This window comes from Oncorhynchus mykiss, chromosome 14 (genome assembly GCF_057628025.1).
Source record: "Oncorhynchus mykiss isolate SJ-2025 chromosome 14, ASM5762802v1, whole genome shotgun sequence".
Taxonomy (NCBI): domain Eukaryota; kingdom Metazoa; phylum Chordata; class Actinopteri; order Salmoniformes; family Salmonidae; genus Oncorhynchus; species Oncorhynchus mykiss.
Genome location: NC_143035.1, coordinates 42,943,482 through 42,971,024, shown reverse-complemented (window position 1 = coordinate 42,971,024; position 27,543 = coordinate 42,943,482). Strand labels below are relative to the sequence as shown.

Here is a 27,543-nt window from a genome sequence, read left to right as displayed (position 1 = left end):
TGAACCATTCGATGAAAAATCTTTGAATCAAAGCAACACACTCTCTCTATCTGTCTGTCTGTCTTTCTCTCTCTCTCTCTGTCTTTCTCGCTCTCTCTCTCTCTCTCTCTCTCTCTCTCTCTCTCTCTCTCTATATATATATATATATATATATATATATATATATATCTGTCTCTCTCAATCTCTATCTCTCTCTGTCTCTCTCTCTCTCTAATCCTACAGAACCTTCAAGTCCAATCTCTCAACTAAGAACTGTTGTGAGAGCGATTCCAGTCATCCCCCACATGACATGTCCTTTAACAGCCATAGTCCAGTCTAATATTCACCACAGAGGGCAACGAAAAGCTACAGCATCACATACAGTGTGACACAGTGTCTTAGGTTAAAGGCAGATATACAGTCATCAAATCAGCTGTGGAGCAATATGGCCACTGTCATTCATTCAATATGTATCTAATATAATATGGCTGTTTTCATTGTTTAAACCAGAAGCCTTTTAGCAAACAGGCTAGAGGCTGAGGCACAGGCTGATGGTGTGGCTGAAGTGCTATTCCCTCTTCATACCCCGTCCCATGAGGCAGGCGAACACAGTCATCACCATCTTAGGTTTCACCTCCACCAGGTCCTCTGGTAGGGCGTACACACGGGCTCCGATCTTCCTTGCCATGGACACAGCGTACCTGGAGGCAGAGGTTAGAAGTCAGGGGTCAGTAAACCATATAACACTAGTTATTACAGTATTGTACCAGACTTTTCCAGCCCAAAACCTATACCGTAGTGTCCCAAACGACACATTGCAGTGTGTGTGTCTGCGTGTGTGTGGTACATGCGTGTGTCTGCGTGAGTGTGTGTGTATGTGGTGCGTGTGTCTGCGTGTGTGTGGTACATGCGTGTGTCTGCGTGCGTGTGTGTGTATGTGGTGCGTGTGTGTGTATGAGGTGTGTGTGTGTGTATGTGGTACGTGTGTCTGCATGTGTATGTCAGACTGACTTGGCATTGTCCAATCTGTCGACGTCGGAGAGCGTTCCAGTCTTGACAAGGTCATAGTTCACGCTGCGTGGCTGGATGGAGTCAATCAGGTCCAGGACAGGAAGACTATTGCTGATACCACGATCCTGGAGAGAGAGAGTGAGAGACACACACACACACACACACACACACACACACACACACACAGCTGTAAACACTACTTTCAGAGTTTATAGCTATATAGAAGCACTGGGTTTAGAGCTATATAGAAACACTGGGTTTAGAGCTATATAGAAACACTGGGTTTAGAGCTAAAGAGAACCACTGGGTTTAGAGCTATAGAGAACACTGGGTTTAGAGCTATATAGAACACTGGGTTTAGAGCTATAGAGAACACTGGGTTTAGAGCTATAGAGAACCACTGGGTTTATAGCTATAGAGAACCACTGGGGTTAGAGCTATAGAGAACCACTGAGTTTAGGGCTATAGAGATTCACTGGTTTTAGGGCTATAGAGAACCACTGGTTTTAGGGCTTTTTAGAACCACTGGGTTTAGAGCTATATAGAAACACTGGGTTTAGAGCTATAGAGAACCACTGGGTTTAGAGCTATAGAGAAACACTGGGTTTAGAGCTATAGAGAAACACTGGGTTTAGAGCTAAAGAGAACCACTGGGTTTAGAGCTATATAGAAGCACTGGGTTTAGAGCTATATAGAAGCACTGGGTTTAGAGCTATATAGAAACACTGGGTTTAGCGCTAAAGAGAACCACTGGGTTTAGAGCTATATAGAAGCACTGGGTTTAGAGCTATATAGAAGCACTGGGTTTAGAGCTATATAGAAGCACTGGGTTTAGAGCTATAGAGAAACACTGGGTTTAGAGCTAAAGAGAACCACTGGGTTTAGAGCTATATAGAAGCACTGGGTTTAGAGCTATATAGAAGCACTGGGTTTAGAGCTATAGAGAAACACTGGGTTTAGAGCTAAAGAGAACCACTGGGTTTAGAGCTATATAGAAGCACTGGGTTTAGAGCTATATAGAAACACTGGGTTTAGAGCTATAGAGAACCACTGGGTTTAGAGCTATAGAGAACCACTGGGTTTAGAGCTATATAGAAGCACTGGGTTTAGAGCTATAGAGAAACACTGGGTTTAGAGCTAAAGAGAACCACTGGGTTTAGAGCTATATAGAAGCACTGGGTTTAGAGCTATATAGAAACACTGGGTTTAGAGCTATAGAGAAACACTGGGTTTAGAGCTATAGAGAAACACTGGGTTTAGAGCTAAAGAGAACCACTGGGTTTAGAGCTATAGAGAACCACTGGGTTTAGAGCTATAGAGAACACTGGGTTTAGAGCTATAGAGAAACACTGGGTTTAGAGCTATAGAGAACCACTGGGTTTAGAGCTATAGAGAAACACTGGGTTTAGAGCTATAGAGAACCACTGGGTTTAGAGCTATAGAGAACCACTGGGTTTAGAGCTATAGAGAACCACTGGGTTTAGGGCTATAGAGATTCACTGGTTTTAGGGCTATAGAGAACCACTGGTTTTAGGGCTTTTTAGAACCACTGGGTTTAGAGCTATAGAGAACCACTGGGTTTAGAGCTATAGAGAACACTGGGTTTAGAGCTATAGAGAACACTGGGTTTAGAGCTATAGAGAAACCCTGGGTTTAGAGCTATAGAGAAACCCTGGGTCTACGGTTTAGTAACTGAGAGTTCCTAGTGATTCACAGATCACACAGTATAACAGACATTATAAAGCCACCCTGTTCCATATGTCTTGTCACCTTGAAGCTGGAGATCTTAGAGTTCTTCCCGGCTCCAGTCAGGGTTCTGTTGACCCAGTTGATGATGAGGTCATCGTTAGCAGCCTCTCCATGTCCAAGGTCCTCCAGAACATTCAGAGTGTATCTGAGGAGGTTATCTATTAGTCAGGTCTGATAGAGGATCAGGAGGTTATCTATTAGTCAGGTATGATAGAGGATGAGGCAAAGGTTATCTACTAGTCAGGTCTGATAGAGGATTTTTATTTATTTTTATTTCACCTTTATTTAACCAGGTAGGCCAGTTGAGAACAAATTCTCATTTACAACTTCGACTTGGCCAAGATAAAGCAAAGCAGTGAGAGTAGTGGCGAAGTAATTACAATTTAGCAATTAAACACTGGAGTGATAGATGTGCAGAAGATGAATGTGCAAGTAGAAATACTGCTGTGCAAAAGAGCAAAAAAACAAATATGGGGATGAGGTAGGTGGTTGGTTGGATGGACTTTTTACAGATGGGCTCTGTACAGCTGCAGCGATCGGTAAGCTGCTCTGACAGCTGACGCTTAAAGTTAGAGAGGGAGATATAAGCCTCCAACTTCAGTGATTTTTGCAATTCGTTCCAGTCATTGGCAGCAGGGAACTGGAAGGAAAGGCGGCCAAAAGAGGAATTGGCTTTAAGGATGACCAGTGAAATATACCTGCTGGAGCGCGTGCTACGGGTGGGTGTTGTTATGGTGACAAGTGAGCTGAGATAAGGCTCACCTTAACCTAGCAAAGACTCATAGATGGATCAGGAGGTTATCTATTAGTCAGTTCTGATAGAGGAACAGGAGGAGGTGATCTATTAGTCAGGTCTGATAGAGGAACATGTTATCTATTAGTCAGGTCTGATAGAGGAGCAGGAGGAGGTGATCTATTAGTCAGGTCTGATAGAGGACCATGTTATCTATTAGTCAGGTCTGAGAGAGGAACATGTTATCTATTAGTCAGGTCTGATAGAGGAGCAGGAGGAGGTGATCAATTAGTCAGGTCCCACCCCCTCTCTCTATCTCCCCCCTCCCTCCCTCTCTCTCTCCTACCTCCTCATCAGTTGCCAGACCAGAGCCAGGGTGAGGGTGGGGTTTCCGTCGTTAAGGTCCTGTCCTCCGATGCCGACCAGAGAGAACCCTGCCTTGGCCTTCCCGAGGTCCACTGCGTAGTTACAGTTCTCCAGCTTCTTCATGTTGGCCCCTAGCTTGGGGTAGGGAGGGCGGTTGACTTTGTGGTCCCAGTCCACTGGAACCTTAATCCTCTCATACAGCTGGAGGATGACCAGCGCATCTAACAGATCACTGGAGGGAGGAAGAGAGGGGTAGGGGGGGGGGGGGGGGGAGGAGGGGGAAGAGGGAGGAGAGGGAGGGGAGAGAGGGGGGAGAGGGGGGAAGTAGAGGGAGGGGAGAGAGGGGGGAGAGGGGGGAAGTAGAGGGAGGGGAGAGAGGGGGAAGAGAGGGGGGAATTAGAATGTACAGGTGTATATATGGTTGACCTGAGGGTTGATATTATAGTTAAGGTAGTTACCCGTATATATGGTTAACATGAGGGTTGACTCCCAGAGAATTCATCCAGTTCCTGAAGGTTCTCTCCTCTCTCGTCTCACCTGAGAAAACAGGAGGAGTTACCACAGGGTGTGTTTAGTAGGGGAGAAGTGTGTGTGTGTGTGTTACCACTGGGTGTATTTAGTAGGGGAGACGTGTATGTGTGTGTGTGTGTGTGTGTGTGTTTGTGTGTGTGTGTGTGTGTGTTACCACTGGGTGTATTTAGTAGGGGAGACGTGTGTGTGTGTGTGTGTGTACTGTACATGGGGCAATATGTTAAAGATGTCAAAACCTCCACCTTGACACCAGCCAGCTGAAGATAATTGGGGAAAGAAGCTCGCTAGTTTGCTAGATATCCTAGGCTACTTCCAGACACAAGACCTGGTTAGACTGCTAGTAATCTGTAGAAAGGTGAGTGACTGTAACTGTTTTGACAGGGTGAATGTCCAAACTCTTCCCACCTTCAAACACAAACAAGAGACTGCCACATCAAAACACACCTCCCAGACCCACATCTGGTTCTCAGATGGGTCTTTCTTTTTCCCAACACAGTCAGAACCACACCCCGTTATTCAGAGCGATGTTCTACTACGCTCCCATTGGCTAGCTAACGTTGTCTCAGTTCAGTCAAAACCACACCCCGTTATTCAGAGCGGTGTTCTACTACGCTCCCATTGGCTAGCTAACGTTGTCTCAGTTCAGTCAAAACCACACCCCGTTATTCAGACCGGTGTTCTACTACGCTCCCATTGGCTAGCTAGCGTTGTCTCAGTTCAGTCAAAACCACACCCCGTTATTCAGAGCGGTGTTCTACTACGCTCCCATTGGCTAGCTAACGTTGTCTAAGTTCAGTCAAAACCACACCCCGTTATTCAGAGCGGTGTTCTACTACGCTCCCATTGGCTATCTAGCGTTGTCTCAGTTCAGTCAAAACCACACCCCGTTATTCAGAGCGGTGTTCTACTACGCTCCCATTGGCTAATTAAAGTTGTCTCAGTTCAGTCAAAACCACACCCCGTTATTCAGAGCGGTGTTCTACTACGCTCCCATTGGCTAGCTAACGTTGTCTCAGTTCAGTCAAATCCACACCCCGTTATTCAGAGCGATGTTCTACTACGCTCCCATTGGCTAGCTAACGTTGTCTAAGTTCAGTCAAAACCACACCCCGTTATTCAGAGCGGTGTTCTACTACGCTCCCATTGTCTAGCTAACGTTGTCTCAGTTCAGTCAAAACCACACCCCGTTATTCAGAGCGGTGTTCTACTACGCTCCCATTGGCTAGCTAACGTTGTCTCAGTTCAGTCAAAACCACACCCCGTTATTCAGAGTGGTGTTCTACTACGCTCCCATTGGCTAGCTAACGTTGTCTCAGTTCAGTCAAAACCACACCCCGTTATTCAGAGTGGTGTTCTACTACGCTCCCATTGGCTAGCTAACGTTGTCTCAGTTCAGTCAAAACCACACCCCGTTATTCAGAGCGGTGTTCTACTACGCTCCCATTGGCTAGCTAACGTTGTCTCAGTTAAGCCAAAACCACGCCCCGTTATTCAGAGAGACGTTCTACAACGCTCCCATTGGCTAGCTAACGTTGTCTCAGTTAAGCCAAAACCACGCCCCGTTATTCAGAGAGACGTTCTACTACGCTCCCATTGGCTAGCTAACGTTGTCTCAGTTCAGTCAAAACCACACCCCGTTATTCAGAGCGGTGTTCTACTACGCTCCCATTGGCTAGCTAGCGTTGTCTCAGTCACAGGCGATCAGTGCAGAGACGGTGACCTTCCAAGGTAAGGATGGAAAGTGTAATTTAACAGCTGCCTACAGTAATGCAGACCTATTATCATCATGTTTGGTAACATTTGCCCATGTATTTATATTCAGTGTTTCAATGAGTTGTAAAAATGTGTCTGAGAACTCTGCTGAATTCCCTCTATTGAAGGTCAGCTAAATTAACCCAGACTACTTAACGTTACCAGGTCGGTATTTGTAGTTGTTATATTATCATTAGTAGTCTATTATCAGGTTAATGCATATTCTAATTATTCATAATTTCTCAAATATTTATTAGCTAATCATTCAGTCGAATACGCTCTGCTACAGCCATTGAATCTGTCTGAGCGTTAAGGGACGTTAATGGCTAACTCGGTCCACGTCATTATGTTATTATATTTTTCAGCCTTGAAATACAAGGGCAAATGTTATTAATCAGTGACTGAAATTTCACCCAACGTGATATTCACTTCCTGACTTGGATAGCGCTCAAAGCGTTGTAGAACGTCTCTCTGAATAACGGGGCGTGGTTTTGGCTTAACTGCGTTGGGAAAAAGAAAGACGCTTCCCAGACGCATTTCATAATGAGGAGAATGAAACCAAGGCTAAATAAGCAAGTTCAGCCCCCTTTTAAAATGAGTGTAATTCAGTTGAGAGTCAGCAGGGGGAGTTCTATACACAGATCTACAGAGAGCAGAATCAGAGGTGTGTTTATGAGTATTTACTGATATACTCTATACAGCATATCAGATGTCAGTTCATCACCACGGATACTAGGTATATCTACAGGGGGTATATCTACAGGGGGTATATTTACAGGGGGTATATTTACAGGGGGTATATCTACAGGGGTACTAGGTATATCTACAGGGGGTATATCTACAGGGGTACTAGGTATATCTACAGGGGGTATATCTACAGGGGTACTAGGTATATCTATAGGGGTACTAGGTATATCTACAGGGGTACTAGGTATATCTACAGGGGGTATATCTACAGGGGGTATATCTACAGGGGCACTAGGTATATCTACAGGGGGTATATCTACAGGGGTACTAGGTATATCTACAATGGTACTAGGTATATCTACAGGGGGTATATCTACAGGGGTACTAGGTATATCTACATTGGTACTAGGTATATCTACAGGGGGTATATCTACAGGGGGTATATCTACAGGGGTACTAGGTATATTTACAGGGGTACTAGGTATATCTACAGGGGGTATATCTACAGGGGTACTAGGTATATCTACAGGGGGTATATCTACAGGGGTACTAGGTATATCTACATTGGTACTAGGTATATCTACAGGGGTACTTGAGAAGAGTCATGAGACCATAGGCTTACTAGTAAAATACGCATGAGTGTGTACTTCCGAGGTACTCTGGGCAGAACAGAATTGACTTGGTAGTACATGGGGCGGCAGGGTAGCCTACTGGTTAGAGCGTTGGACTAGTAACTGGAAGGTTGCAAGTTCAAACCCCCGAGCTGACAAGGTAAAAATCTGTCGTTCTGCCCCTGAACAGGCAGTTAACCCACTGTTCCCCTGAACAGGCAGTTAACCCACTGTTCCTAGGCTGTCATTGAAACTAAGAATTTGTTCTTAACTGACTTGCCTAGTTAAATAAAAACATGTAGAGTATATAATAAGTGTACCCACCCTCCAGTTTGGCCCAGTCCAGGTCCTGCCCCTCAGGCTTGGTGAGTGATGGGTATTTATTAAACAGGTTGGCAACGAAGGCCAGGTTGAGTTTGGGGTTCCCACAGACCACATCAGTAGGGGTCACAAACTGTCTACAGCCCAACCTGTCAGCCTGAACCAGCATACTCTCTGCCCTACGCAGGTCATCTTTCTCCTGGAGAGGGGGAAGAGAGAGAGAGAGCTGACAGTTATATACACAGATTTAACAAAAAAACAGAGCAAACTAGAATGCTTTTTGGCCCTAAACAGAGAGTACCTGACCACTGTGACTGACCCAAACTTAAGGAAAGCTTTGACTATGTACAGATTCAGTGAGCATAGCCTTGCTACTGAGAAAGGCCGCCGTAGGCAGACATGGCTCTCAAAAGAAGACACTGCCCACAAAATTAACTGAGTTGCACTTCCTAACCTCCTGCCCAATGTATGACCATATTAGAGACACAGATTACCCAGATCCACAAAGAATTCTTAAACAAATCCAATTTTGATAAACTCCCATATCTACTGGGGGAAATTCCACAGTGTGCCATCACAGCAGCAAGATGTGTGACCTGTTGCCACAAGAAAAGGGCAACCAGTGAAGAACAAACACCATTGTAAATACAACCCATATTTATGCTTATTTATTTTCCATTGTGTACTTTAACTATTTGCACATCATTACAACATTGTTGTACCTATCAGTAGGTCAGACTATATTTACCTATCAGCAGGTCAGACTATATTTACCTATCAGCAGGTCAGTCTATATTTACCTATCAGCAGGTCAGTCTATATTTATCTATCAGCAGGTCAGTCTATATTTATCTATCAGTAGGTCAGACTATATTTACCTATCAGCAGGTCAGACTATATTTACCTATCAGCAGGTCAGTCTATATTTACCTATCAGCAGGTCAGTCTATATTTATCTATCAGCAGGTCAGTCTATATTTATCTATCAGTAGGTCAGACTATATTTACCTATCAGCAGGTCAGCCTATATTTACCTATCAGCAGGTCAGTCTATATTTACCTATCAGCAGGTCAGTCTATATTTATCTATCAGCTGGTCAGTCTATATTTATCCATCAGCAGGTCAGTCTATATTTATCTATCAGTAGGTCAGACTATATTTACCTATCAGCAGGTCAGTCTATATTTACCTATCAGCAGGTCAGTCTATATTTACCTATCAGCAGGTCAGTCTATATTTATCTATCAGCTGGTCAGTCAATATTTATCCATCAGCAGGTCAGTCTATATTTATCCATCAGCAGGTCAGTCTATATTTATCTATCAGCAGGTCAGTCTATATTTATCTATCGGCAGGTCAGTCTATATTTATCTATCAGCAGGTCAGTCTATATTTATCTATCAGCTGGTCAGTCAATATTTATCCATCAGCAGGTCAGTCTATATTTATCCATCAGCAGGTCAGTCTATATTTATCTATCAGCAGGTCAGTCTATATTTATCTATCGGCAGGTCAGTCTATATTTATCTATCAGCTGGTCAGTCAATATTTATCCATCAGCAGGTCAGTCTATATTTATCCATCAGCAGGTCAGTCTATATTTATCTATCAGCAGGTCAGTCTATATTTATCTATCGGCAGGTCAGTCTATATTTATCTATCAGCAGGTCAGTCTATATTTATCTATCAGCAGGTCAGTCTATATTCATCTATCAGCTGGTCAGTCAATATTTATCCATCAGCAGGTCAGTCTATATTTATCCATCAGCAGGTAATTCATATTTAGAAGCTTTTGCTCTGTAGTACAATTACTAATGTGTGTGTGTGTGTGTGTGTGCACTGTGTGTATGTGTGTGTGTGTGCACTGTGTGTATGTGTGTGTGTGTGTGTGTGTGTGTGTACTGTGTGTGTGTGTGTGTGTGTGTGTGTGTGTGTGTATGTGCATGTGTGTGTGTGTACTGTGTGTATGTGTGTGTGTATGTGTGCACTGTGTGTATGTGTGTGTGTGTGTGTGTGTGTGTGTGTGTGTGCACTGTGTGTATGTGTGTGTGTGTGTGTGTACTGTGTGTATGTGTGTGTGTGTGTGTATGTGTGCACTGTGTGTATGTGTGTGTGTGTGTGTGTCCCTGAGGGAGAGAATCTGGAGGAGTTGATGACACACAATGTGCAGGCTGAACAGAACAGGAGGAAATGGTTTCATCCGGAGGGAAATTCCTACCTTCTGATAGTCCCATATCCTCCTCCTGCATTCCACAGCTCTATTAACCCTGGAGCCTACTACTACTTCAGACAAACAGCCCGCTTCCCAAATGGGACTCTGTTCCCTATATAGTGCACTACTTTTGACCGGGTCCCTATAGTAGTGCACTATGTATGGAATAGGGTGCCATATTGGGACGGAGACATAGGTTATGTGGAATGGAAATGACAGGATGTCATGTAGAACATCGAATCATGACAGCTCTACGTGTTCTATTTCTATCACCAGATCTGAATGGGCTGTCTGACCTGGTCCAATCAGGGTTCACCTCTAGACTATATGACCTGGTCCAATCAGGGTTCACCTCTAGACTATATGACCTGGTCCAATCAAGGTTCACCTCTAGACTATATGACCTGGTCTAAACAGGGTTCACCTCTAGACTATATGACCTGGTCCAATCAGAGTTCACCTCTAGACTATATGACCTGATCCAAACAGGGTTCACCGCTAGACTATATGACCTGGTCCAATCAGGGTTCACCTCTAGACTATATGACCTGGTCCAATCAGGGTTCAGCTCTAGACTGTATGACCTGGTCCAAACAGGGTTCACCTCTAGACTGTATGACCTGGTCCAATCAGGGTTCACCTCTAGACTGTATGACCTGGTCCAATCAGGGTTCACCTCTAGACTATATGACCTGGTCCAATCAGGGTTCACCTCTAGACTATATGACCTGGTCCAATCAGGGTTCACCTCTAGACTATATGACCTGGTCCAATCAGGGTTCACCTCTAGACTATATGACCTGGTCCAATCAGGGTTCACCTCTAGACTATATGACCTGGTCCAAACAGGGTTCACCTCTAGACTGTATGACCTGGTCCAATCAGGGTTCACCTCTAGACTATATGACCTGGTCCAATCAGGGTTCACCTCTAGACTATATGACCTGGTCCAATCAGGGTTCAGCTCTAGACTGTATGACCTGGTCCAATCAGGGTTCACCTCTAGACTATATGACCTGGTCCAATCAGGGTTCACCTCTAGACTATATGACCTGGTCCAATCAGGGTTCACCTCTAGACTGTATGACCTGGTCCAATCAGGGTTCACCTCTAGACTATATGACCTGGTCCAATCAGGGTTCACCTCTAGACTGTATGACCTGGTCCAATCAGGGTTCACCTCTAGACTATATGACCTGGTCCAATCAGGGTTCACCTCTAGACTGTATGACCTGGTCCAATCAGGGTTCACCTCTAGACTATATGACCTGGTCCAATCAGGGTTCACCTCTAGACTGTATGACCTGGTCCAATCAGGGTTCACCTCTAGACTATATGACCTGGTCCAATCAGGGTTCACCTCTAGACTATATGACCTGGTCCAATCAGGGTTCACCTCTAGACTATATGACCTGGTCCAATCAGGGTTCACCTCTAGACTATATGACCTGGTCCAATCAGGGTTCAGCTCTAGACTGTATGACCTGGTCCAATCAGGGTTCACCTCTAGACTATATGACCTGGTCCAATCAGGGTTCACCTCTAGACTATATGACCTGGTCCAATCAAGGTTCACCTCAAGACTATATGACCTGGTCTAAACAGGGTTCACCTCTAGACTGTATGACCTGGTCCAATCAGGGTTCACCTCTAGACTATATGACCTGGTCCAATCAGGGTTCACCTCTAGACTGTATGACCTGGTCCAATCAGTCTCCTCCCTGATTGAAGTGGATTTAACAAGTGACATCAATAAAAGATCATAGTTTAAGTTTTCACCTGGACTCACCTGGTCAGTCTGTTATAGAAAGAACAGGTGTTCCTAATGTTTTGTCCACTCAGTGTTTTATAATTCACATGCATTTTGAACACTATAAATACCGTTGTTTATTCCATTGTGTCACTATGGTGAGAAACCTGAGCCAGTCTGCCAGCCTGAGGTTGAATGAATGAATCCATCGAAAACCACTTCCTAGTACGAGTCCATCTGGGGGTTGAATGAACGATAACCAACAACCTGCTATATGGTGTCAGTGAGAAGCAAGGCCACAGTGTGATAATTATGTCAACATGCAGAGTATGAATCCACATCGATGGGGCTGTAGTGGAGGCGAGAGCTTCAAATTCCTTGGTGTCAAATTAAATCAAATTGTATTAGTCACATGTGCCGAATACAACAGGTGTAGTAGACCTCACAGTGAAATGCTGAATACAACAGGTGTAGTAGACCTCACAGTGAAATGCTGAATACAACAGGTGTAGTAGACCTCACAGTGAAATGCTGAATACAACAGGTGTAGTAGACCTTACAGTGAAATGCTGAATACAACAGGTGTAGTAGACCTTACAGTGAAATGCTGAATACAACAGGTGTAGAAGACCTCACAGTGAAATGCTGAATACAACAGGTGTAGTAGACCTTACAGTGAAATGCTGAATACAACAGGTGTAGTAGACCTCACAGTGAAATGCTGAATACAACAGGTGTAGAAGACCTCACAGTGAAATGCTGAATACAACAGGTGTAGTAGACCTCACAGTGAAATGCTGAATACAACAGGTGTAGTAGACCTTACAGTGAAATGCTGAATACAACAGGTGTAGTAGACCTCACAGTGAAATGCTGAATACAACCTTACAGTGAAACACTTACTTACGAGCTCCTAACCAACAATGCAGTTTCAAAAAAATACAGATAAGAATAAGAGATAAAAGTAACAAGTAATTAAAGAGCAGCAGTAAAATAACAATAAGAGGCTATATACAGGGGGTACCAGTACAGAGTCAATGTGGAGGCTATATACAGGGGGTACCAGTACAGAGTCAATGTGGAGGCTATATACAGGGGGTACCGGTACAGAGTCAATGTGGAGGCTATATACAGGGGGTACCGGTACAGAGTCAATGTGGAGGCTATATACAGGGGGTACCGGTACAGAGTCAATGTGGAGGCTATATACAGGGGGTACCGGTACAGAGTCAATGTGGAGGCTATATACAGGGGGTACCAGTACAGAGTCAATGTGGAGGCTATATACAGGGGGTACCGGTACAGAGTCAATGTGGAGGCTATATACAGGGGGTACCAGTACAGAGTCAATGTGGAGGCTATATACAGGGGGTACCGGTACAGAGTCAATGTGGAGGCTATATACAGGAGGTACCGGTACAGAGTCAATGTGGAGGCTATATACAGGTGGTACCGGTACAGAGTCAATGTGGAGGCTATATACAGGGGGTACCGGTACTGAGTCAATGTGGAGGCTATATACAGGAGGTACCGGTACAGAGTCAATGTGGAGGCTATATACAGGGTGTTACGGTACAGAGTCAATGTGGAGGCTATATACAGGGGGTAGTGGTACAGAGTCAATGTGGAGGCTATATACAGGTGGTAGTGGTACAGAGTCAATGTGGAGGCTATATACAGGGGGTAGTAGTACAGAGTCAATGTGGAGGCTATATACAGGGGGTACCGGTACAGAGTCAATGTGGAGGCTATATACAGGGGGTACCAGTACAGAGTCAATGTGGAGGCTATATACAGGGGGTACCGGTACAGAGTCAATGTGGAGGCTATATACAGGGGGTACCGGTACAGAGTCAATGTGGAGGCTATATACAGGGGGTACCAGTACAGAGTCAATGTGGAGGCTATATACAGGGGGTACCGGTACAGAGTCAATGTGGAGGCTATATACAGGGGGTACCAGTACAGAGTCAATGTGGAGGCTATATACAGGGGGTACCGGTACAGAGTCAATGTGGAGGCTATATACAGGGGGTACCGGTACAGAGTCAATGTGGAGGCTATATACAGGGGGTACCGGTACAGAGTCAATGTGGAGGCTATATACAGGGGGTACCAGTACAGAGTCAATGTGGAGGCTATATACAGGGGGTACCGGTACAGAGTCAATGTGGAGGCTATATACAGGGGGTACCAGTACAGAGTCAATGTGGAGGCTATATACAGGGGGTACCGGTACAGAGTCAATGTGGAGGCTATATACAGGAGGTACCGGTACAGAGTCAATGTGGAGGCTATATACAGGTGGTACCGGTACAGAGTCAATGTGGAGGCTATATACAGGGGGTACCGGTACTGAGTCAATGTGGAGGCTATATACAGGAGGTACCGGTACAGAGTCAATGTGGAGGCTATATACAGGGTGTTACGGTACAGAGTCAATGTGGAGGCTATATACAGGGGGTAGTGGTACAGAGTCAATGTGGAGGCTATATACAGGGGGTACCAGTACAGAGTCAATGTGGAGGCTATATACAGGGGGTACCAGTACAGAGTCAATGTGGAGGCTATATACAGGTGGTAGTGGTACAGAGTCAATGTGGAGGCTATATACAGGGGGTACCAGTACAGAGTCAATGTGGAGGCTATATACAGGGGGTACCAGTACAGAGTCAATGTGGAGGCTATATACAGGTGGTAGTGGTACAGAGTCAATGTGGAGGCTATATACAGGGGGTAGTAGTACAGAGTCAATGTGGAGGCTATATACAGGGGGTACCGGTACAGAGTCAATGTGGAGGCTATATACAGGGGGTACCAGTACAGAGTCAATGTGGAGGCTATATACAGGGGGTACCAGTACAGAGTCAATGTGGAGGCTATATACAGGGGGTACCGGTACAGAGTCAATGTGGAGGCTATATACAGGGGGTACCGGTACAGAGTCAATGTGGAGGCTATATACAGGGGGTACCAGTACAGAGTCAATGTGGAGGCTATATACAGGGGGTACCGGTACAGAGTCAATGTTACAGTGAAATGCTGAATACAACAGGTGTAGTAGACCTTACAGTGAAATGCTGAATACAACAGGTGTAGTAGACCTCACAGTGAAATGCTGAATACAACAGGTGTAGAAGACCTCACAGTGAAATGCTGAATACAACAGGTGTAGTAGACCTTACAGTGAAATGCTGAATACAACAGGTGTAGTAGACCTCACAGTGAAATGCTGAATACAACAGGTGTAGTAGACCTTACAGTGAAATGCTGAATAGAACAGGTGTAGTAGACCTCACAGTGAAATGCTGAATACAACCTTACAGTGAAACACTTACTTACGAGCTCCTAACCAACAATGCAGTTTCAAAAAAATACAGATAAGAATAAGAGATAAAAGTAACAAGTAATTAAAGAGCAGCAGTAAAATAACAATAAGAGGCTATATACAGGGGGTACCAGTACAGAGTCAATGTGGAGGCTATATACAGGGGGTACCAGTACAGAGTCAATGTGGAGGCTATATACAGGGGGTACCAGTACAGAGTCAATGTGGAGGCTATATACAGGGGGTACCGGTACAGAGTCAATGTGGAGGCTATATACAGGAGGTACCGGTACAGAGTCAATGTGGAGGCTATATACAGGGGGTACCAGTACAGAGTCAATGTGGAGGCTATATACAGGGGGTACCAGTACAGAGTCAATGTGGAGGCTATATACAGGTGGTACCAGTACAGAGTCAATGTGGAGGCTATATACAGGGGGTACCAGTACAGAGTCAATGTGGAGGCTATATACAGGGGGTACCAGTACAGAGTCAATGTGGAGGCTATATACAGGGGGTACCAGTACAGAGTCAATGTGGAGGCTATATACAGGGGGTACCGGTACAGAGTCAATGTGGAGGCTATATACAGGGGGTACCAGTACAGAGTCAATGTGGAGGCTATATACAGGGGGTACCAGTAAAGAGTCAATGTGGAGGCTATATACAGGGGGTACCGGTACAGAGTCAATGTGGAGGCTATATACAGGGGGTACCGGTACAGAGTCAATGTGGAGGCTATATACAGGGGGTACCAGTACAGAGTCAATGTGGAGGCTATATACAGGGGGTACCGGTACAGAGTCAATGTGGAGGCTATATACAGGGGGTACCAGTACAGAGTCAATGTGGAGGCTATATACAGGGGGTACCGGTACAGAGTCAATGTGGAGGCTATATACAGAGGGTACCGGTACAGAGTCAATGTGGAGGCTATATACAGGAGGTACCGGTACAGAGTCAATGTGGAGGCTATATACAGGTGGTACCGGTACAGAGTCAATGTGGAGGCTATATACAGGGGGTACCGGTACAGAGTCAATGTGGAGGCTATATACAGGGGGTACCAGTACAGAGTCAATGTGGAGGCTATATACAGGGGGTACCAGTACAGAGTCAATGTGGAGGCTATATACAGGGGGTACCGGTACAGAGTCAATGTGGAGGCTATATACAGGGGGTACCGGTACAGAGTCAATGTGGAGGCTATATACAGGGGGTACCGGTACAGAGTCAATGTGGAGGCTATATACAGGGGGTACCGGTACAGAGTCAATGTGGAGGCTATATACAGGGGGTACCGGTACAGAGTCAATGTGGAGGCTATATACAGGGGGTACCGGTACAGAGTCAATGTGGAGGCTATATACAGGGGGTACCAGTACAGAGTCAATGTGGAGGCTATATACAGGGGGTACCGGTACAGAGTCAATGTGGAGGCTATATACAGGGGGTACCAGTACAGAGTCAATGTGGAGGCTATATACAGGGGGTACCGGTACAGAGTCAATGTGGAGGCTATATACAGGAGGTACCGGTACAGAGTCAATGTGGAGGCTATATACAGGTGGTACCGGTACAGAGTCAATGTGGAGGCTATATACAGGGGGTACCGGTACTGAGTCAATGTGGAGGCTATATACAGGAGGTACCGGTACAGAGTCAATGTGGAGGCTATATACAGGGTGTTACGGTACAGAGTCAATGTGGAGGCTATATACAGGGGGTAGTGGTACAGAGTCAATGTGGAGGCTATATACAGGGGGTACCAGTACAGAGTCAATGTGGAGGCTATATACAGGGGGTACCAGTACAGAGTCAATGTGGAGGCTATATACAGGTGGTAGTGGTACAGAGTCAATGTGGAGGCTATATACAGGGGGTACCAGTACAGAGTCAATGTGGAGGCTATATACAGGGGGTACCAGTACAGAGTCAATGTGGAGGCTATATACAGGTGGTAGTGGTACAGAGTCAATGTGGAGGCTATATACAGGGGGTAGTAGTACAGAGTCAATGTGGAGGCTATATACAGGGGGTACCGGTACAGAGTCAATGTGGAGGCTATATACAGGGGGTACCAGTACAGAGTCAATGTGGAGGCTATATACAGGGGGTACCAGTACAGAGTCAATGTGGAGGCTATATACAGGGGGTACCGGTACAGAGTCAATGTGGAGGCTATATACAGGGGGTACCGGTACAGAGTCAATGTGGAGGCTATATACAGGGGGTACCAGTACAGAGTCAATGTGGAGGCTATATACAGGGGGTACCGGTACAGAGTCAATGTTACAGTGAAATGCTGAATACAACAGGTGTAGTAGACCTTACAGTGAAATGCTGAATACAACAGGTGTAGTAGACCTCACAGTGAAATGCTGAATACAACAGGTGTAGAAGACCTCACAGTGAAATGCTGAATACAACAGGTGTAGTAGACCTTACAGTGAAATGCTGAATACAACAGGTGTAGTAGACCTCACAGTGAAATGCTGAATACAACAGGTGTAGTAGACCTTACAGTGAAATGCTGAATACAACAGGTGTAGTAGACCTCACAGTGAAATGCTGAATACAACAGGTGTAGTAGACCTCACAGTGAAATGCTGAATACAACAGGTGTAGTAGACCTTACAGTGAAATGCTGAATAGAACAGGTGTAGTAGACCTCACAGTGAAATGCTGAATACAACCTTACAGTGAAACACTTACTTACGAGCTCCTAACCAACAATGCAGTTTCAAAAAAATACAGATAAGAATAAGAGATAAAAGTAACAAGTAATTAAAGAGCAGCAGTAAAATAACAATAAGAGGCTATATACAGGGGGTACCAGTACAGAGTCAATGTGGAGGCTATATACAGGGGGTACCGGTACAGAGTCAATGTGGAGGCTATATACAGGAGGTACCGGTACAGAGTCAATGTGGAGGCTATATACAGGGGGTACCAGTACAGAGTCAATGTGGAGGCTATATACAGGGGGTACCAGTACAGAGTCAATGTGGAGGCTATATACAGGTGGTACCAGTACAGAGTCAATGTGGAGGCTATATACAGGGGGTACCAGTACAGAGTCAATGTGGAGGCTATATACAGGGGGTACCAGTACAGAGTCAATGTGGAGGCTATATACAGGGGGTACCAGTACAGAGTCAATGTGGAGGCTATATACAGGGGGTACCGGTACAGAGTCAATGTGGAGGCTATATACAGGGGGTACCAGTACAGAGTCAATGTGGAGGCTATATACAGGGGGTACCAGTACAGAGTCAATGTGGAGGCTATATACAGGGGGTACCGGTACAGAGTCAATGTGGAGGCTATATACAGGGGGTACCAGTACAGAGTCAATGTGGAGGCTATATACAGGGGGTACCGGTACAGAGTCAATGTGGAGGCTATATACAGGGGGTACCAGTACAGAGTCAATGTGGAGGCTATATACAGGGGGTACCGGTACAGAGTCAATGTGGAGGCTATATACAGAGGGTACCAGTACAGAGTCAATGTGGAGGCTATATACAGGGGGTACCAGTACAGAGTCAATGTGGAGGCTATATACAGGGGGTACCAGTACAGAGTCAATGTGGAGGCTATATACAGGGGGTACCGGTACAGAGTCAATGTGGAGGCTATATACAGGGGGTACCAGTACAGAGTCAATGTGGAGGCTATATACAGGGGGTACCGGTACAGAGTCAATGTGGAGGCTATATACAGGGGGTACCAGTACAGAGTCAATGTGGAGGCTATATACAGGGGGTACCGGTACAGAGTCAATGTGGAGGCTATATACAGAGGGTACCGGTACAGAGTCAATGAGGAGGCTATATACAGGAGGTACCGGTACAGAGTCAATGTGGAGGCTATATACAGGTGGTACCGGTACAGAGTCAATGTGGAGGCTATATACAGGGGGTACCGGTACAGAGTCAATGTGGAGGCTATATACAGGGGGTACCAGTACAGAGTCAATGTGGAGGCTATATACAGGGGGTACCAGTACAGAGTCAATGTGGAGGCTATATACAGGGGGTACCGGTACAGAGTCAATGTGGAGGCTATATACAGGGGGTACCGGTACAGAGTCAATGTGGAGGCTATATACAGGGGGTACCGGTACAGAGTCAATGTGGAGGCTATATACAGGGGGTACCAGTACAGAGTCAATGTGGAGGCTATATACAGGGGGTACCGGTACAGAGTCAATGTGGAGGCTATATACAGGGGGTACCAGTACAGAGTCAATGTGGAGGCTATATACAGGGGGTACCGGTACAGAGTCAATGTGGAGGCTATATACAGGGGGTACCAGTACAGAGTCAATGTGGAGGCTATATACAGGGGGTACCGGTACAGAGTCAATGTGGAGGCTATATACAGGAGGTACCGGTACAGAGTCAATGTGGAGGCTATATACAGGTGGTACCGGTACAGAGTCAATGTGGAGGCTATATACAGGGGGTACCGGTACTGAGTCAATGTGGAGGCTATATACAGGAGGTACCGGTACAGAGTCAATGTGGAGGCTATATACAGGGTGTTACGGTACAGAGTCAATGTGGAGGCTATATACAGGGGGTAGTGGTACAGAGTCAATGTGGAGGCTATATACAGGGGGTACCAGTACAGAGTCAATGTGGAGGCTATATACAGGGGGTACCAGTACAGAGTCAATGTGGAGGCTATATACAGGTGGTAGTGGTACAGAGTCAATGTGGAGGCTATATACAGGGGGTAGTAGTACAGAGTCAATGTGGAGGCTATATACAGGGGGTACCGGTACAGAGTCAATGTGGAGGCTATATACAGGGGGTACCAGTACAGAGTCAATGTGGAGGCTATATACAGGGGGTACCAGTACAGAGTCAATGTGGAGGCTATATACAGGGGGTACCGGTACAGAGTCAATGTGGAGGCTATATACAGGGGGTACCGGTACAGAGTCAATGTGGAGGCTATATACAGGGGGTACCAGTACAGAGTCAATGTGGAGGCTATATACAGGGGGTACCGGTACAGAGTCAATGTGGAGGCTATATACAGGGGGTACCAGTACAGAGTCAATGTGGAGGCTATATACAGGGGGTACCGGTACAGAGTCAATGTGGAGGCTATATACAGAGGGTACCGGTACAGAGTCAATGTGGAGGCTATATACAGGAGGTACCGGTACAGAGTCAATGTGGAGGCTATATACAGGTGGTACCGGTACAGAGTCAATGTGGAGGCTATATACAGGGGGTACCGGTACAGAGTCAATGTGGAGGCTATATACAGGGGGTACCAGTACAGAGTCAATGTGGAGGCTATATACAGGGGGTACCAGTACAGAGTCAATGTGGATGCTATATACAGGGGGTACCGGTACAGAGTCAATGTGGAGGCTATATACAGGGGGTACCGGTACAGAGTCAATGTGGAGGCTATATACAGGGGGTACCGGTACAGAGTCAATGTGGAGGCTATATACAGGGGGTACCGGTACAGAGTCAATGTGGAGGCTATATACAGGGGGTACCAGTACAGAGTCAATGTGGAGGCTATATACAGGGGGTACCGGTACAGAGTCAATGTGGAGGCTATATACAGGGGGTACCAGTACAGAGTCAATGTGGAGGCTATATACAGGGGGTACCGGTACAGAGTCAATGTGGAGGCTATATACAGGAGGTACCGGTACAGAGTCAATGTGGAGGCTATATACAGGTGGTACCGGTACAGAGTCAATGTGGAGGCTATATACAGGGGGTACCGGTACTGAGTCAATGTGGAGGCTATATACAGGGGGTACCAGTACAGAGTCAATGTGGAGGCTATATACAGGGGGTACCGGTACAGAGTCAATGTGGAGGCTATATACAGGGGGTACCGGTACAGAGTCAATGTGGAGGCTATATACAGGGGGTACCGGTACAGAGTCAATGTGGAGGCTATATACAGGGGGTACCGGTACAGAGTCAATGTGGAGGCTATATACAGGGGGTACCAGTACAGAGTCAATGTGGAGGCTATATACAGGGGGTACCGGTACAGAGTCAATGTGGAGGCTATATACAGGGGGTACCAGTACAGAGTCAATGTGGAGGCTATATACAGGGGGTACCGGTACAGAGTCAATGTGGAGGCTATATACAGGAGGTACCGGTACAGAGTCAATGTGGAGGCTATATACAGGTGGTACCGGTACAGAGTCAATGTGGAGGCTATATACAGGGGGTACCGGTACTGAGTCAATGTGGAGGCTATATACAGGAGGTACCGGTACAGAGTCAATGTGGAGGCTATATACAGGGTGTTACGGTACAGAGTCAATGTGGAGGCTATATACAGGGGGTAGTGGTACAGAGTCAATGTGGAGGCTATATACAGGGGGTACCAGTACAGAGTCAATGTGGAGGCTATATACAGGGGGTACCAGTACAGAGTCAATGTGGAGGCTATATACAGGTGGTAGTGGTACAGAGTCAATGTGGAGGCTATATACAGGGTGTACCAGTACAGAGTCAATGTGGAGGCTATATACAGGGGGTACCAGTACAGAGTCAATGTGGAGGCTATATACAGGTGGTAGTGGTACAGAGTCAATGTGGAGGCTATATACAGGGGGTAGTAGTACAGAGTCAATGTGGAGGCTATATACAGGGGGTACCGGTACAGAGTCAATGTGGAGGCTATATACAGGGGGTACCAGTACAGAGTCAATGTGGAGGCTATATACAGGAGGTACCAGTACAGAGTCAATGTGGAGGCTATATACAGGGGGTACCGGTACAGAGTCAATGTGGAGGCTATATACAGGGGGTACCGGTACAGAGTCAATGTGGAGGCTATATACAGGGGGTACCAGTACAGAGTCAATGTGGAGGCTATATACAGGGGGTACCGGTACAGAGTCAATGTGGAGGCTATATACAGGGGGTACCAGTACAGAGTCAATGTGGAGGCTATATACAGGGGGTACCGGTACAGAGTCAATGTGGAGGCTATATACAGAGGGTACCGGTACAGAGTCAATGTGGAGGCTATATACAGGAGGTACCGGTACAGAGTCAATGTGGAGGCTATAAACAGGTGGTACCGGTACAGAGTCAATGTGGAGGCTATATACAGGGGGTACCGGTACAGAGTCAATGTGGAGGCTATATACAGGGGGTACCAGTACAGAGTCAATGTGGAGGCTATATACAGGGGGTACCAGTACAGAGTCAATGTGGAGGCTATATACAGGGGGTACCGGTACAGAGTCAATGTGGAGGCTATATACAGGGGGTACCGGTACAGAGTCAATGTGGAGGCTATATACAGGGGGTACCGGTACAGAGTCAATGTGGAGGCTATATACAGGGGGTACCGGTACAGAGTCAATGTGGAGGCTATATACAGGGGGTACCAGTACAGAGTCAATGTGGAGGCTATATACAGGGGGTACCGGTACAGAGTCAATGTGGAGGCTATATACAGGGGGTACCAGTACAGAGTCAATGTGGAGGCTATATACAGGGGGTACCGGTACAGAGTCAATGTGGAGGCTATATACAGGAGGTACCGGTACAGAGTCAATGTGGAGGCTATATACAGGTGGTACCGGTACAGAGTCAATGTGGAGGCTATATACAGGGGGTACCGGTACTGAGTCAATGTGGAGGCTATATACAGGAGGTACCGGTACAGAGTCAATGTGGAGGCTATATACAGGGTGTTACGGTACAGAGTCAATGTGGAGGCTATATACAGGGGGTAGTGGTACAGAGTCAATGTGGAGGCTATATACAGGGGGTACCAGTACAGAGTCAATGTGGAGGCTATATACAGGGGGTACCAGTACAGAGTCAATGTGGAGGCTATATACAGGTGGTAGTGGTACAGAGTCAATGTGGAAGCTATATACAGGGGGTACCAGTACAGAGTCAATGTGGAGGCTATATACAGGGTGTTACGGTACAGAGTCAATGTGTAGGCTATATATAGGGGTTACCAGTACAGAGTCAATGTGGAGGCTATATACAGGGTGTTACAGTACTGAGTCAATGTGGAGGCTATATACAGGGTGTTACGTTACTGAGTCAATGTGGAGGCTATATACAGGGGGTACCAGTACAGAGTCAATGTGGAGGCTATATACAGGGGGTACCAGTACAGAGTCAATGTGGAGGCTATATACAGGGGGTACCGGTACAGAGTCAATGTGGAGGCAATATACAGGGGGTACCGGTACAGAGTCAATGTGGAGGCTATATACAGGGGGTACCGGTACAGAGTCAATGTGGAGGCTATTTACAGGGGGTACCAGTACAGAGTCAATGTGGAGGCTATATACAGGGGGTACCGGTACAGAGTCAATGTGGAGGCTATATACAGGGGGTACCAGTACAGAGTCAATGTGGAGGCTATATACAGGGGGTACCGGTACAGAGTCAATGTGGAGGCTATATACAGGAGGTACCGGTACAGAGTCAATGTGGAGGCTATATACAGGGTGTTACGGTACAGAGTCAATGTGGAGGCTATATACAGGGGGTAGTGGTACAGAGTCAATGTGGAGGCTATATACAGGGTGTTACGGTACAGAGTCAATGTGGAGGCTATATACAGGGGGTACCAGTACAGAGTCAATGTGGAGGCTATATACAGGGGGTACCAGTACAGAGTCAATGTGGAGGCTATATACAGGGGGTACCAGTACAGAGTCAATGTGGAGGCTATATACAGGTGGTAGTGGTACAGAGTCAATGTGGAGGCTATATACAGGGGGTAGTGGTACAGAGTCAATGTGGAGGCTATATACAGGGTATTACGGTACAGAGTCAATGTGGAGGCTATATACAGGGGGTACCAGTACAGAGTCTATGTGGAGGCTATATACAGGGGGTACCAGTACAGAGTCAATGTGGAGGCTATATACAGGGGGTACCGGTACAGAGTCAATGTGGAGGCTATATACAGAGGGTACCGGTACAGAGTCAATGTGGAGGCTATATACAGGAGGTACCGGTACAGAGTCAATGTGGAGGCTATATACAGGTGGTACCGGTACAGAGTCAATGTGGAGGCTATATACAGGGGGTACCGGTACAGAGTCAATGTGGAGGCTATATACAGGGGGTACCGGTACAGAGTCAATGTGGAGGCTATATACAGGGGGTACCAGTACAGAGTCAATGTGGAGGCTATATACAGAGGGTACCGGTACAGAGTCAATGTGGAGGCTATATACAGGAGGTACCGGTACAGAGTCAATGTGGAGGCTATATACAGGGGGTACCGGTACTGAGTCAATGTGGAGGCTATATACAGGAGGTACCGGTACAGAGTCAATGTGGAGGCTATATACAGGGTGTTACGGTACAGAGTCAATGTGGAGGCTATATACAGGGGGTAGTGGTACAGAGTCAATGTGGAGGCTATATACAGGGGGTACCAGTACAGAGTCAATGTGGAGGCTATATACAGGGGGTACCAGTACAGAGTCAATGTGGAGGCTATATACAGGTGGTAGTGGTACAGAGTCAATGTGGAGGCTATATACAGGGGGTAGTGGTACAGAGTCAATGTGGAGGCTATATACAGGGGGTACCAGTACAGAGTCTATGTGGAGGCTATATACAGGGGGTACCAGTACAGAGTCAATGTGGAAGCTATATACAGGGGTACCAGTACAGAGTCCATGTGGAGGCTATATACAGGGTGTTACGGTACAGAGTCAATGTGTAGGCTATATATAGGGGTTACCAGTACAGAGTCAATGTGGAGGCTATATACAGGGTGTTACAGTACTGAGTCAATGTGGAGGCTATATACAGGGTGTTACGTTACTGAGTCAATGTGGAGGCTAAATACAGGGGGTACCAGTACAGAGTCAATGTGGAGGCTAAATACAGGGGGTACCGGTACAGAGTCAATGTGGAGGGTATATACAGGGGGTACAGGTACAGAGTCAATTTGGAGGCTATATACAGGGGGTACAGGTACAGACAGAGTCAATGTGGAGGACATATACAGGGGGTACAGGTACAGAGTCAATGTGGAGGCTATATACAGGGGGTACCAGTACAGAGTCAATGTGGAGGCTATATACAGGGGGTACCGGTACAGAGTCAATGTGGAGGCTATATACAGAGGGTACCGGTACAGAGTCAATGTGGAGGCTATATACAGGGGGTACCAGTACAGAGTCAATGTGGAGGCTATATACAGGTGGTAGTGGTACAGAGTCAATGTGGAGGCTATATACAGGGGGTAGTGGTACAGAGTCAATGTGGAGGCTATATACAGGGGGTACCGGTACAGAGTCAATGTGGAGGCTATATACAGGGGGTACCAGTACAGAGTCAATGTGGAGGCTATATACAGGGGGTACCAGTACAGAGTCAATGTGGAGGCTATATACAGGGGGTACCGGTACAGAGTCAATGTGGAGGCTATATACAGGGGGTACCGGTACAGAGTCAATGTGGAGGCTATATACAGGGGGTACCGGTACAGAGTCAATGTGGAGGCTATATACAGGGGGTACCAGTACAGAGTCAATGTGGAGGCTATATACAGGGGGTACCGGTACAGAGTCAATGTGGAGGCTATATACAGGGGGTACCAGTACAGAGTCAATGTGGAGGCTATATACAGGGGGTACCGGTACAGAGTCAATGTGGAGGCTATATACAGAGGGTACCGGTACAGAGTCAATGTGGAGGCTATATACAGGAGGTACCGGTACAGAGTCAATGTGGAGGCTATATACAGGTGGTACCGGTACAGAGTCAATGTGGAGGCTATATACAGGGGGTACCGGTACTGAGTCAATGTGGAGGCTATATACAGGAGGTACCGGTACAGAGTCAATGTGGAGGCTATATACAGGGTGTTACGGTACAGAGTCAATGTGGAGGCTATATACAGGGGGTAGTGGTACAGAGTCAATGTGGAGGCTATATACAGGGGGTACCAGTACAGAGTCAATGTGGAGGCTATATACAGGGGGTACCAGTACAGAGTCAATGTGGAGGCTATATACAGGTGGTAGTGGTACAGAGTCAATGTGGAGGCTATATACAGGGGGTAGTGGTACAGAGTCAATGTGGAGGCTATATACAGGTGGTAGTGGTACAGAGTCAATGTGGAGGCTATATACAGGGGGTAGTGGTACAGAGTCAATGTGGAGGCTATATACAGGGGGTACCAGTACAGAGTCTATGTGGAGGCTATATACAGGGGGTACCAGTACAGAGTCAATGTGGAGGCTATATACAGGGGGTACCGGTACAGAGTCAATGTGGAGGCTATATACAGAGGGTACCGGTACAGAGTCAATGTGGAGGCTATATACAGGAGGTACCGGTACAGAGTCAATGTGGAGGCTATATACAGGTGGTACCAGTACAGAGTCAATGTGGAGGCTATATACAGGGGGTACCGGTACAGAGTCAATGTGGAGGCTATATACAGGGGGTACCAGTACAGAGTCAATGTGGAGGCTATATACAGGGGGTACCAGTACAGAGTCAATGTGGAGGCTATATACAGGGGGTACCGGTACAGAGTCAATGTGGAGGCTATATACAGGGGGTACCGGTACAGAGTCAATGTGGAGGCTATATACAGGGGGTACCGGTACAGAGTCAATGTGGCGGCTATATACAGGGGGTACCAGTACAGAGTCAATGTGGAGGCTATATACAGGGGGTACCGGTACAGAGTCAATGTGGAGGCTATATACAGGGGGTACCAGTACAGAGTCAATGTGGAGGCTATATACAGGGGGTACCGGTACAGAGTCAATGTGGAGGCTATATACAGAGGGTACCGGTACAGAGTCAATGTGGAGGCTATATACAGGAGGTACCGGTACAGAGTCAATGTGGAGGCTATATACAGGTGGTACCGGTACAGAGTCAATGTGGAGGCTATATACAGGGGGTACCGGTACTGAGTCAATGTGGAGGCTATATACAGGAGGTACCGGTACAGAGTCAATGTGGAGGCTATATACAGGGTGTTACGGTACAGAGTCAATGTGGAGGCTATATACAGGGGGTAGTGGTACAGAGTCAATGTGGAGGCTATATACAGGGGGTACCAGTACAGAGTCAATGTGGAGGCTATATACAGGGGGTACCAGTACAGAGTCAATGTGGAGGCTATATACAGGTGGTAGTGGTACAGAGTCAATGTGGAGGCTATATACAGGGGGTAGTGGTACAGAGTCAATGTGGAGGCTATATACAGGTGGTAGTGGTACAGAGTCAATGTGGAGGCTATATACAGGGGGTAGTGGTACAGAGTCAATGTGGAGGCTATATACAGGGGGTACCAGTACAGAGTCTATGTGGAGGCTATATACAGGGGGTACCAGTACAGAGTCAATGTGGAAGCTATATACAGGGGGTACCAGTACAGAGTCAATGTGGAGGCTATATACAGGGTGTTACGGTACAGAGTCAATGTGTAGGCTATATATAGGGGTTACCAGTACAGAGTCAATGTGGAGGCTATATACAGGGTGTTAC

General features: G+C 46.5%; 1 protein-coding gene across 2 annotated transcripts in view; it reads right to left on the bottom strand.

Moving 5' to 3' along the window:
• Nucleotides 1–143: 143 nt before the first annotated feature.
• Nucleotides 144–27,543, bottom strand: part of LOC110510432 (plastin-3) — an 87,679-nt gene continuing 60,279 nt past the window's right edge. For both annotated transcript variants that reach the window (XM_036943589.2, XM_090198951.1), the window contains exons 10-15: nucleotides 7,744–7,939; nucleotides 4,297–4,375; nucleotides 3,819–4,070; nucleotides 2,761–2,884; nucleotides 991–1,115; nucleotides 144–680 (exon numbers count right to left, since the gene is read on the bottom strand). In XM_036943589.2, the coding sequence (XP_036799484.1) occupies nucleotides 548–680; nucleotides 991–1,115; nucleotides 2,761–2,884; nucleotides 3,819–4,070; nucleotides 4,297–4,375; nucleotides 7,744–7,939 (909 nt within the window). In that variant the 3' untranslated portion in view covers nucleotides 144–547. The remainder of the gene's footprint in view (nucleotides 681–990; nucleotides 1,116–2,760; nucleotides 2,885–3,818; nucleotides 4,071–4,296; nucleotides 4,376–7,743; nucleotides 7,940–27,543) is intronic.